Consider the following 12311-nt stretch of genomic DNA (forward strand, 5'->3'; position numbering starts at 1 on the left):
AGTTTTGAAAGTTACGTGATGCATGTATAACATCATAACAACCCTTGTGCCTTAGAAAATTTTTAAAAACGTCTTTGCTGATTTTTAAACTTTTGGGTTTTACCTCTTGTGAAACTATTGCAAACTTGCCCCACCTACACTCGGTATCTTGATTTGTACGAGTCATGCTCTCAATTAGGACTCATTTCTCCATTGGCAATATTTTCATAATGCAAATGATGTTGCCTTATGCCAAAACTTTTCAATATGAAATGAGAAAGAAAGTAACACTTCACCTCAATTGTCCCACTTGAGGTCCTCTACTCCTCTTGTTGTAATAAAGCTCAAAAAGTTTCAACTACTTATCTAAGATTGGTACCTTTTGTTTTTTTTGCATCCCCACTACACTTTATTCGTCCATTCAATAATTTTCCTAATGTCAGACAACCAAATAATGTTGAAATTGAATAAACAATCAAATTGATGATGGGGTTGAAACTCTAATTAATTAAAAAAAACTACTAAATTGATTGTTCTTTTAAATAAATATGAAATTAATGAACACAATTGGTTATTTATGAAATTTTTTTTTCTGGTGCGGACATTCTTATTTTATAAAGCCCGAACTCGAACGAAAACAATAAATGTATATCGTTGTATGGTTAGATTTTAAATCCGCATTTTCGCTAAGAGTTGACGTCTACACCGAAAACTAACTAATAGATAATTATAATAATTAAAGTGTAAATCTCATTAAAGTAAACTCCATTTTTGGACTCAAATTTACTCAGACTCCACATTTGGAGAGCTGATACTCATCCAGATGGGTTGCCATAAATAAAATGAACCTTGTAATTATCTGTTAAGTGACCTGCAAGCGCCTAATTATCTGCTGACCTGTCAAACGTTGACCAAAATTCTCTTGTTACTGAAGAAGCGTAGCAGAGTCCTAGCCCAGGTGGGCCCCAAAGGCTGCGTTGGATTTCGGATAAAGACAACAATTTCATAAATTAAGTACTAAATTTAAAAATTCCTCAATAAATTCATCCCGTCATTGGCATTCTGTCAATTCTTTGTCCATTTGCTTCTCAATTGAGTCTCACACCAACCACCACGTCTCTGGTCTCCTATAAATATGTTCTAGCAGTGACTGTTATTGTATCACTATTCACTTACAAACTTGAAAAAAATCACTAGGGTTTAATCTTTCTCTAAATGTGAATTTCATTTGTAAGCGTCATCATCAGATAATCACTCTGATAACCCTTTTTTTTGTGGGGTTTTTTCTTTTTTATTTTCACAATTGCATCATGTATACGCATCATCTACACATACATATATAGGTAGAAGCTTGATTATATATAGTTATTAGATCGATTCTGATTAGTCAAGTGTTTGTTAGATCACAACGTTTCCAAAAGTTTTTTTATTAGGGTTTCTAACCATGATATTTTTTGCAAAAGTTATTTATCAGTTGATCATGAGATAAAGATCTTGAAACTGCATTTCGATATGAAATTCTGATACATGATGCGGATGCAATTTTGACCTATTTAGTAATTATATTATGATCTTAATTCTGGTGGCTTTGTTTTTCAATTTTTTTTTTTTTGCTTTTGAATTTGAAGGTTTTGTAGGGATTTGCAGTTATGGATAAGGGCAAGAGACCAATCCAAGAAGAAGAAAATTTGTCATCTCCTCTTGATGATTATCATACAAATAATATGATCTTACCTCCAACGCCACTAGCTCCACCGGGTTTCAGTGTTTTGAATTTTGAAGGATCAGGTGATAGAAAAATATGAAACCCTAGCCAAACAAGTTATAAGTTAATTTAGAGATGATTTTATTTAGTTCTTTTCTTTTATTAAAAAAAAAAATTAGTAACCATTAACTTTTAAGTTGAACTTGAATATATGTGGTGCAGGCAGCCCATCAAAAGAAACAACAGCAGCTTCTGCTGTGGATGACATGGATCAGGTGGCCAAGGAAGATTTCTTTTCCAAGTTCTTGAGCATGAGCGTTGCTGGAGCTCCTGTCCCCTCTATGGAGGAATATTCTATGTCGTCGGCATCAAACACCGGAGTTTTGCCAATGGCTCAAGCTGATGGTTATCACGATGAAATGGCCGATCCGATACTACCAATTTCACACAAACATGCTGGCAATAAGCCACCTCCGGCAACAGCTGATGATGACAAAGATAAACCACTTGTGTTCAAAAAAACCATGCCTCCTCATGAGCTGGCTCAACTAGCCATGTTTGATCCTAAGCGAGCAAAGAGGTACATAGATTTCTTTCAAAATTAAACTTACAATCGTTGCTATCCATACACTCTTTTCTTGTGCTATTAGTGACTTATTTCTCTTCATTTTAGTTTTACTTTAATATGCTGATAAGTAAATGTGTTATTATTAGCACCTCTATGGTGTTCATTTCTCAATTCACAAGTGGTACCCAAAATCTATTTGATACATTTTTTATAAAAAAATATAGGTTCTATATATGTTTTCTTAGTCGTATATACGCCAATGATCATCAAATCTATGTCTAAATGGATCTGAATTCATTAATTGAGAAATATAGTTGTAAGAATACATTTGTATCAATATTTTATATATCGAATAATAGTTGTTCATGTTTTGGTAGTACTAAACTTCAATCTGCATTTTGGTTTAAATATAACACATGATGTTATATAATGTTGTCAAACATTGAAATGGAACATTAGACATGAATTAGATAAGTATTTCGCGAGCTCCGTGATCATTAACGCTTGTTTTCCACGTAAATAACGATGTCTTTTGCATGAAAAAGATACTAAAAATAGAAATTTGGATAAAGATTTTATGTATAAAATGTAATTTTAAGTTAAACTTTCAATTCATAGAATCTATGTAAGATTATATGTGCAAATCAAAGAACTAATTAGAAGAGTGTTTAGTGAACATGTATTTGGTATTCATCTAGATTTTCAAATTAAAGTCCAGAGACTAGCAGTCACAGAATAATGATCTATAGAAGTTTCCTCAATTCGTCTGATTTATTCAAACTTTTTGTACTCTGTCCATGGCTTGATTTGTACTCTGTCCATGGCTTGATTTGTTTCAACTGTTATCGTCTTTTGATCTATATTTGTCATGTAATCATGCATTTTCATACTTCCTGTAAATGCATATGATGATTATATAAGCAGGTCTATATGCTTGCAAGCAAAAATGAATTTTAATTAATCCTATTTGTAGGTTTTATAACAAAGGTTAAAAGATTGTTTCTATATCATGCTCTATGTGCTCCTTTGAATATGTGTCATAGGATCGTGGCAAACCGGATGTCAGCAATTAGGGCAAAGGAACGGAAGAAGCTGTACATATACATGCTTGAACATAAGATGCATAATTTGCGATCTAATTCAACTACATTAACTGCTCAATTGACTCTATTGGAGGTATTTAATTGTCATATAAACCTGTAGTTTATTGACAAGAAACCGCTTCATATGTGATATATGTTGTATCTCTAAAAACATTTTTGTCTACTAATTACAAGCAGACAGAAAGCAATTCATTGGATGCTGAAAAGGCCGTGCTGAAACATCGATTGGAGATCACGTTGCAAAAGATTCACTTGCAAGACTGTAAGTAATTCTTCTGTCTCCTTTGCTATATATATCCTTACACTTCTCTTTGTTTGATTTAGTGTGTGTCTGTTGCTGTGTGTTATTTGTGAATCAGTTATTGACTCCATGCATATAAATAGAGCATAATGATAAGGAAAATTATGATATTATTAATTGTGTTTATATTCATGCTGTAGCTTCATTACTTTGTTGAACCACGCGAAGTCTTGCTTTCTATAATGTTAATGATAATGGGAGATTAAATATTATATAATCGTTTTCAGTGCGTGCTCCCTCATTTTTAAAATGTAGATTCGGATCTTATAATGTTGTAAAATTTCAATTCTGCACTTTAAAAATATGAACGTTCGCATCAAAGAAGGAATATGTACTTATTTCTTGAATTGAATCTTTATTGTATTATTTGATACATATATGTAACATTAATTAATTTCTTCTGACCTTTCCTTTTGGCAGCGTTGAATGATCAAATAAGAAGTGAAATCCAGCATATGAAGACCGTGCTTGGAGAAAAAATACCTAATCTTGGAGCTCTTATTGGATTATCCAGAAAAAGTAGCTATCAGGGCATGAATGCATCCATAGGCGCCGTCGCACAACTGCTTCCAGAGCTCCAGCATCAGAACTCGTATCTGGATCAACAACCACAGTATGATTTTCAGCAGCAGCCATATCTCGGGCTAAATAATTTTGGACTTCAGAATGAGCAAGGAGAATGCAGCCAACTTCAGCAGCAGCTGCTATACCAAGAGAATCCACCGCCACATGACCATTACCAAATGCAAAATGAACAGGCACAAGCCCGCCAACTTCAACAACAGCAACAGCTGCCGAAATTTTGAGCAGCTCCATGCTGGGAACTTCAACATTGGAGAGTGAGAACAGAAATGAGGCATCATCACTCTATGGATTTTATAGGATTCCTATTATCGGATGATTAAGTATCGGTGTTAATTTATTATGTTGTGGTTTGCTTATTTCAACAGAACTTTAGTTTGTTGTTTGGAGTTAATTAAAATTTCAGAAGGACTTAATATGCTATGCTTTATATCAGTTATTGTAATTTCCATAGTTCCATAAATGGCTTTGAAAATCTTGATTTCTGGAGGGCTTAAGTTGCTCTTTGTTATATGTGTGTATATATAAATAATCATTGTCATGTGCGGGCATCCTCATTCTTTTTCAATGTGGACACACTGTTAAGCAGCTCAATTTTGATTACATTAAAATTTGATTCTATTAAACCGCATGGGTTAGAAGTGTGTCTGTATGAAAAAAATAAATAAATAAGGGTACTTGCACTAGAGAAAGACTATATATATACAGTAAAACCTCTATATAGTCATATTGTTGGGATTAGAGAAATTTATTCTTATAAAAGGTTATAACTCAATAGAGGTATAGTACAAAAATTATTGTCTTTGCTTAATTATCACTAATGCAAGTGATATAGAGGTAAATTATTTCATGTATTAATAAATTAATAAGTGAGTCAAATTCAATGTATAGACATTAATAAATTAATTAGTAAGTGAGTCAAATTCATTGGATAGATATTAATAAGAAGATGCCTATGCTGATCAATTAATACATACCTGCAAGTTAAAAGATGTGGTTGCAACTTTAAAGAATAAATCATTGTCACAAACAACTTTAGAAAGATATTTTGTTTCATCTTAATTATTTAATGTAACAAGGCATATATTTTTGAAATATTATTACTATGTGGAGGTAAGTTTATTAAGACAGGACTTACAAAAAAACATGACTTATTATAATGTGGAGTTTATTCTTAATTACAATTGGTCTCAAGTTGGGACCACAATTTTTTATTACTATAAAGAGGTTATTCTTATATAAAGTATTTCTATTTGGAGATTCTACTGTATATAGTTTTCTGGTCCGGGATTGAAAGTACGGGAAGAGTTCGGAAAAAACTTTAAAACATTGGGATTAAAAAATTTAAAATTTAATGCTAATAAATCCAACAGCTTATGAGTTTTCTCAGACTTTTCCGCACTTTAAAGTTCTGGATTCGATTATATATATATATATATATATATATATATATATATATATATATATATATATATATATATATATATATAATGTGTTTAGGATTAAATTGGTTATGTGCACGACATCATTTTAGCACATGATATATATGAATTATTTTTTTATTCTTGCTTTCTTTCTTGATGATGTACATATCCATAATAGCTATAAATATATTGCTTGTAATCATACTTGTTAATTAATAGCTTGTATATATAGATATATCTACTTTCTTGCAACAAAGTTCCAAAGTACAGATAAGTTAAGGTGAACACAAAAATTAAATGTTTAATCACAGGTCCATTCTTTTTGCTTATTGTGTACAATCCTTTTGGTATAAATAAAAGTTATATTTTATATATTAATAAAAGAAAAGTACCACAATGCTAGAATTATAGTGGTAATAATGCTGGAACTACTAATCCTTTTGTACAGCGATCGAAGTTTGTTGCTCTATTCTCAAGACAACAATAATAATTAAAAAAATATATAATTACTCTTCTTAACTTTTCCCATAGAAAATAATATATATGAAAGCAAGTAGCCCTGAGAGCAAAGGCAAGAATGGAAGCACTCCTCATGAGCATCATTTATTTGTTTGTTTGTTCTTTTTTCTTTTGCTTGATGTGGCTGCTTAATTTTCCTTTATCTACAATCTTCGTTTTTATTCTTTTCTGTCTCTTATAGTACACTCTTACAAACTAAACATTGGTTTATGAAAATCACCGTATAATCCAATTGATTATTGCTAAGAATTGAGCCAAATATTATTGCAATATATCCATAAACAAGCACGGGATCGACCCAGCTGTATAGCAGCATCTAATAAAACCATCCTGTAAATAAAAAGAAAGCTATTATATAAACAAACGGAGCCTACAGTTTTTATGTATGAACTAGACTAATAAATGCTAAAATCTAAAAAATTGATATCATTTTAGTAATATTATTAACATAGGTTTAATAAACAACGCACAATAGATAATTACTGAACTACAAGCAAGTTTATATAATTTTCTGATAAATCGTGTAGGAAGAATGCAATTAGCTAAAGAAAGAGAAATTAAGGATTGGTGCATTGGTTCACTTGATTAAAGATTTGATACAAGGGCTATGAACAGGCAGAATTTATGTGCAACTGTTTCAATTTTTTTTTTTTTTTTTTGCACTAGTCTTCTTCGCCATATCAACTGGGGAAGGTGTTTTTTCAGAAATTTGTGTTTGTTGGGTTTCTCCTCTTAAGGTGCACAAGAATATATCAACAACATCATAATTATAAGCTTATGAAGATTCTATACCAGGAGTGCCGTGAACTAAAAAGAATACTTCCGAGGGCCTTTAAGTTTTGCACATCTGTTGCCATATTCATTGATGAGCATTCTTTCTTTAAGTACTTTTTGTTCTTTATCTTTTGCTTTATATTAATTTGTTGACACTTTACTCTTTCTTTGTCCGATTGCAATCTTTGTTCTGTTAATATGCTTTTCTTTTTCTTATAATACACACTTTGACACAAAACCATTAATCCGTTCGTCAACCTCAAGTATATATATGCATGTTGATGTGCAATATTGCAAGTGATTGCTTTCTTACCCTTTCATTTGTTGCAAACTGACCCAGAAAATATATACATCCTAGCCTAAATTACTGCCTGCTCATTACCTTTTATACCATTATTCCTTCATTCTTAACCTCAGAAAACAAGTTGAATATGGCCGCGGAAACTGTTACTTCAGTTACCCAGCCTATTACGGAGAAGATTGTTGACGTGTTGTTCAATGCAACAGTCCGTCGGTTTGGTTACTTGTGTAAGTACAAACACTACATTGAAGCGTTGAGGACGGAAGCAAAGAAGCTCACAGATAGAAGAAATGACTTGCAAGCGGCAATTGATGCTGCCACAAGAAATAGAGAAGTTATTAAAGATGAGGTTAAAAGCTGGATAGCAGAAGTTAATGATATCATTCCAAAAGCGGAAACGTTTTTGGAGGATGAAGTGAAAGTAAACAAGAAATGCCTTGGCGGGTTGTGCGTTGATCTCAAATCACGTTGCAAACTCAGCAGAGAGGCAGAGGAGAAGACTATGGCAATGTCTGCTCTCATGGCTGTTGGTAATTTTGCAAAAGATGTGTCTCGTCCTGCTCCTCCACCAGCAATAATATCTTCGTCTGAAGGAGTCTACGCTTTCAGATCCAGGGAATCAACAATGAAGGATATAATGGAGGCAATGAAGGATGAAAATGTCAGCATAATTGGAATATGTGGAATGGGCGGTGTGGGGAAGACCACACTAGTCAAGGAAATTCAGAAGCAAGCAAAAGAAATGAATATGTTTGATGATGTAGCGATGGCCGTTGTGTCTCAAACTCCAAGCATTACCAAGATTCAATATGAGATTGCTGGCTGGTTAGGTCTTAAAAATCTGCCTGACAATGACGAGTCAGCAAGAGCTAGTCTTTTGTGGGAAAGAATCAAAGAGAAGCAGAGAGTGCTTGTCATATTGGACGACCTATGGGGGCGAATAAAATTGTCTGAGGTTGGTATTCCTTACGGAAAGGATCACAGCGGCTGTAATATTTTGCTCACGTCTCGATCACGTGCTGTCTGCAATCAAATGAATGCGCACAAAATTGTTGAAGTCGGAACTTTAACGAAAGAGGAATCTTGGAGCCTTTTCAGGGAGGTAGCTGGTCCAGAAGTTGATAATCTTGAAATAAACCCGACTGCAAGAGAGGTGGCTGACGGGTGCGGTGGCTTGCCAATTGCGATTCTCACAATAGGAACAGCGCTGAAGGATAGAGACAAGCATGTTTGGAAAGATGCAGCCGAACAACTCAAAAGTTCCGCCCCAACGAACATCGAAGGGATGGAAGAGTTTGTAGTTTCACGCGTGGAGCTGAGCTACAATTATCTGAAAAGCGAGGAGGCAAAATCAATCTTCCGACTCTGCAGCTGCTTTCCAGAAGATCACGATATTCCAATTGAAGTGTTGGCGAGATACGGATGGGGTTTGAGGTGCTTCCCAAACGTCGATTCAGTGGAGAAGGCCAGAGGCAGAGCACGTAGTGCCGTAAGTACCCTTATCTTTTCTTATTTGTTAATTGATGGTGAGGAGGAAGGGCGTGTTAAAATGCATGACGTTGTGCGTTATGTTGCACAACAAATAGCGTCTAAAAATAAGTTCATGATTAAGGCCGGCGTCGAGCTAAAAGACTGGCCAAGCATAAATACATTTGAAGATCTGACTGGAATTTCATTGATGTTCAATGATATTCATGAGGTACCTGATGAGTTGGAGTGTCCAAAGCTCCAAGCTTTATTCCTGCAGGAAAATTCTCCCTTAGCTATTCCTGACAGATTTTTTCAAGGGATGAAAGATCTGAAAGTTTTAGACTTGGGAGGAATCCGAGGGTTTTCACTGCCTTCCTCACTTTCATTCCTTATTAACCTTAGAACTTTAAGTCTTCATGATTGCCGTCGCTTCGGGGACCTACCTTTAATCGGAGAGTTAAGTCTATTAGAGATTCTTGATCTTTCAGAATCTGATGTAAGTGAAATTCCGGTCAGTTTTGGACGATTGGGTCATCTAAGATTGTTGGATTTGACAGACTGTGACCACCTAGAACTAATACCCCGAGGTGTCCTCTCTAGCCTTCGTAAGTTAGAGGAGTTATACATGTCAGACAGTTTTTGCCACTGGCAATTTGAGAGCGAAGAAGATGCAAGAAGTAATGCCAAATTTATTGAGTTAGCAGCCTTAAGTCGACTCACTAGTTTGCACATTGACATCCCGAAAGGCAAAATCATGCCTTCTGATATGTCCTTCCAAAATCTGACAAGCTTTTCGATTACAATTGGCGAGGAGAACCCTCTCAGTTATTTTATAGAAGTATTTTCTAGAAAATTTAAGAAGAGATGCTCGAGAGCAATGGGGCTTTCACAGGGCATGAGGATTTCAGCGTTACCTTCTTGGATTAAGAATTTGCTGCTCAGATCAGAGATTCTTGCTTTGGGAGACGTCAACGATTTGGAGAATATAGTCTCGGACCTAGCTAATGATGGCTTTAACGAATTGATGTTTCTAGTTATTTTAGCCTGCAATGAGATGAAATGTCTCGTGAACTCTTTGGAAAGGACACGAAGAGTAACTCTCCACAAGTTAGAATGGTTGGCGATATTTTATAATCAGAACTTTGTTGAAATATGCCATGGTCAACTCCCAGCCGAGTACTTGAGCAATCTAAAAAGGTTAGATGTGGCAGCTTGTGGCAGCATGTTGAAAATTTTACCAAGTCATTCGGCACAAAGCCTTCAAAATCTTCAACGTTTGAGGGTAGGAAGTTGTGAGTTGCTGGAGTCTGTATTCGAAATTGAAAGGGTTAATATTGCAAAAGAAGAAACTGAGTTGTTTTCGTCATTAGAGAAACTGACTCTGATCGACCTGCCTCGGATGACAGACATATGGAAAGGTGACACTCAATTTGTAAGCCTCCGTAACCTGAAGAAAGTAAGAGTGGAAAACTGCGATGAATTGAGACAAGTATTTCCGGCAAATCTTGGGAGGAAAGCAGCAGCAGAGGAGATGGTACTGTACAGGAACAGAAGAGATCAGATTCACATTCACGCCACAACCTCAACCTCCTCTCCGACTCCGAGTTTGGGAAACCTGGTTTCTATTACAATTCGGAGATGTTGGCAACTACGACAACTCTTCACAACCTCCATGGTCAAAAGCCTGGTGCGACTTGAAAGCCTAGAAGTAAGCAGCTGCCCAACACTGCAAGAAATAATCATGGATGATGAAGGAGAAGCGGGACTGCAGGGAGCATCAACAAAGAAGATCACTTTTCCAAGTTTGTTCAGCATAAAACTCCGTGATCTAGGCAGCCTCACCTGTTTCTCCTCATCAGGTTTACATGCTACTGTTGAATTCCTAGCTTTGGAGGCTTTGCAAATAATTGACTGTCCAGGCATGAAGACCTTTGGTTATGGAGACCAACTGACACCCAAGCTACTGAAAGGTGTGGAGTTAGAAATTGGTGAATATCGCTGGACGGGTAACCTTAACCACACCATTCAACAATACGTATACAACGTAAAGGTACGTCAAGTTAGCAATTGTTTGCCCATTAAATTCCTTGTTTTTTTTTTCTTAATTGTATTTGTATGTGGTCGTAAAATGATTTTCTACATCTGCTTCTACTAGCACACCATTTTAATTTTGTTTTTCATTTGGAGCAGAAAATCAGGGAAAAACAAGCAATGGAGTCGGGAATTTCATCTGACACTACTTCCTCTGACACTGAGAATTGATTGTGTAAAACAAGCGGTATGCATGCGTAAAATTTTACTAAATTCCCTAGATTTTGTCACATATTTATCCTTTGACATTGCTCTAACTAATTCAAATACTTGATTTGTTTTCAGAACCATCATATAAGGAGCGTTGACAGGTTCGCATACATCACCAGTTTATTGAATTTCATTCTCCTTTTTCATGTCTTATATGTTAAATGTACAAAAGAATTTCATTTATTTTCTTCGTTTGGGATTGTGCATGATGTTATTTATTCTGGTTTCAATCTCTCAGGTATGCCAAGCCCAGATGCCAGATTGCTTGGGATGTTAAAATAATAATTACTTTAGTTCGTGGAGCTGCCTGCAAAAATTTGGTATCCATAATGTATGTTGTTTGTTTAGATATTAAACAGTTAGAGTTTGTTAATCATAGACGTATTCTCAATGTGATAAGTATTGGCAGGAAACTGCTGAGTTCAATTCTGAAAAATAAATGTAATTGGGTATTACGAGTGAGAAAAATAATTGTGAATCCTTATTTCTTTTGTTTGCACTTGGTTACTAGTCAATTTAAGAGATACCTTAATGATATTCTCTTCCCCTATTTCTTCTATTCTTAAATTGTTGTTCATAATTAAAAAAAAATTAAAATTATTTGATATCCTAGTAACCTACTTTTAGAGCCTGCTAATTTAGTTGCAGCTTTGCAGTATTGAGTTACTGAATTAAAAATATTAGATTTTTCCTCTTTCCGGATCAATGGATGCTAATGCAACATTGCTTTTGCTTGCTGGTAATAGAACAGGCTGCCAATGGAACACAAGTTTATAAGTTTCGGAGTAAAGTTTTCATTAATTAATAAAAAGCTGAATGACAATTTCCTAGTAACATATGCCGAATCTGGAGCCACATTCTCTTGGTAACCATTTTTCCAAAGTTCAAAAGCTTCTCTGCTAGTTGTGCCCAATCCTGTCTCAAGCCAATCTCAGAAATAACCTCTGAGAAGATGCCCTGCCATCAGAATTCAATCAAGGGCCTTCAGGATTTAGCTGACAGATTCTTGAAGCAAAATTTTAACTTCAGCAGCAGCTGCACCTAGAAAATCCACAGCCATTTGATCATTATCAAATGCAAAATGAACAGGCACAAGCAGAGAAACAGGTTTCAGAATTTGAGCAGCAGCTCCGTGGTTGCCGGTGGGAGCTTCACTAATGGAGGGTGAGCACAGAAATTGAGCCATCATCATTCTGAGTTCCGAAGAGTTTATTGTGTTTCTATTATGAGTTGATTAAGTGTTTTGACTATGTTCTGGCGTTGTGTTGAATGATTATTTCAACA

At 35.1% G+C, this 12311-nt stretch overlaps 4 protein-coding genes across 4 annotated transcripts in view; all 4 read left to right on the forward strand.

Annotated features, from left to right (window-relative positions):
- LOC102622731 (uncharacterized) overlaps positions 1-12311 on the forward strand; it is a 50108-nt gene that overhangs the window by 6915 nt on the left and 30882 nt on the right. The gene's annotated exons all lie outside the window — the stretch shown is intronic.
- On the forward strand, positions 1924-4636 carry LOC107175717 (probable transcription factor PosF21). Its single transcript, XM_015527436.3, has 4 exons — positions 1924-2264; positions 3296-3428; positions 3533-3617; positions 4077-4636. The coding sequence occupies exons 1-4, from the start codon at positions 1951-1953 to the stop codon at positions 4460-4462; spliced, it is 918 nt and encodes a 305-aa protein (XP_015382922.3). The 5' UTR covers positions 1924-1950; the 3' UTR covers positions 4463-4636.
- LOC127898653 (disease resistance protein At4g27190-like) overlaps positions 7372-12311 on the forward strand; it is a 35747-nt gene continuing 30807 nt past the window's right edge. Inside the window, exon 1 of the mRNA XM_052435072.1 lies at positions 7372-9723. Within this exon, the coding sequence (XP_052291032.1) occupies positions 7387-9723 (2337 nt within the window). The 5' untranslated portion in view covers positions 7372-7386. The remainder of the gene's footprint in view (positions 9724-12311) is intronic.
- On the forward strand, positions 10348-11278 carry LOC107175692 (uncharacterized). Its single transcript, XM_052435076.1, has 3 exons — positions 10348-10776; positions 10917-11004; positions 11103-11278. Exons 1-2 carry the CDS (start codon positions 10399-10401, stop codon positions 10986-10988), a joined length of 450 nt encoding a protein of 149 aa, XP_052291036.1. The 5' UTR covers positions 10348-10398; the 3' UTR covers positions 10989-11004; positions 11103-11278.

Source organism: Citrus sinensis, chromosome 2, assembly GCF_022201045.2.
Source record: "Citrus sinensis cultivar Valencia sweet orange chromosome 2, DVS_A1.0, whole genome shotgun sequence".
Taxonomy (NCBI): domain Eukaryota; kingdom Viridiplantae; phylum Streptophyta; class Magnoliopsida; order Sapindales; family Rutaceae; genus Citrus; species Citrus sinensis.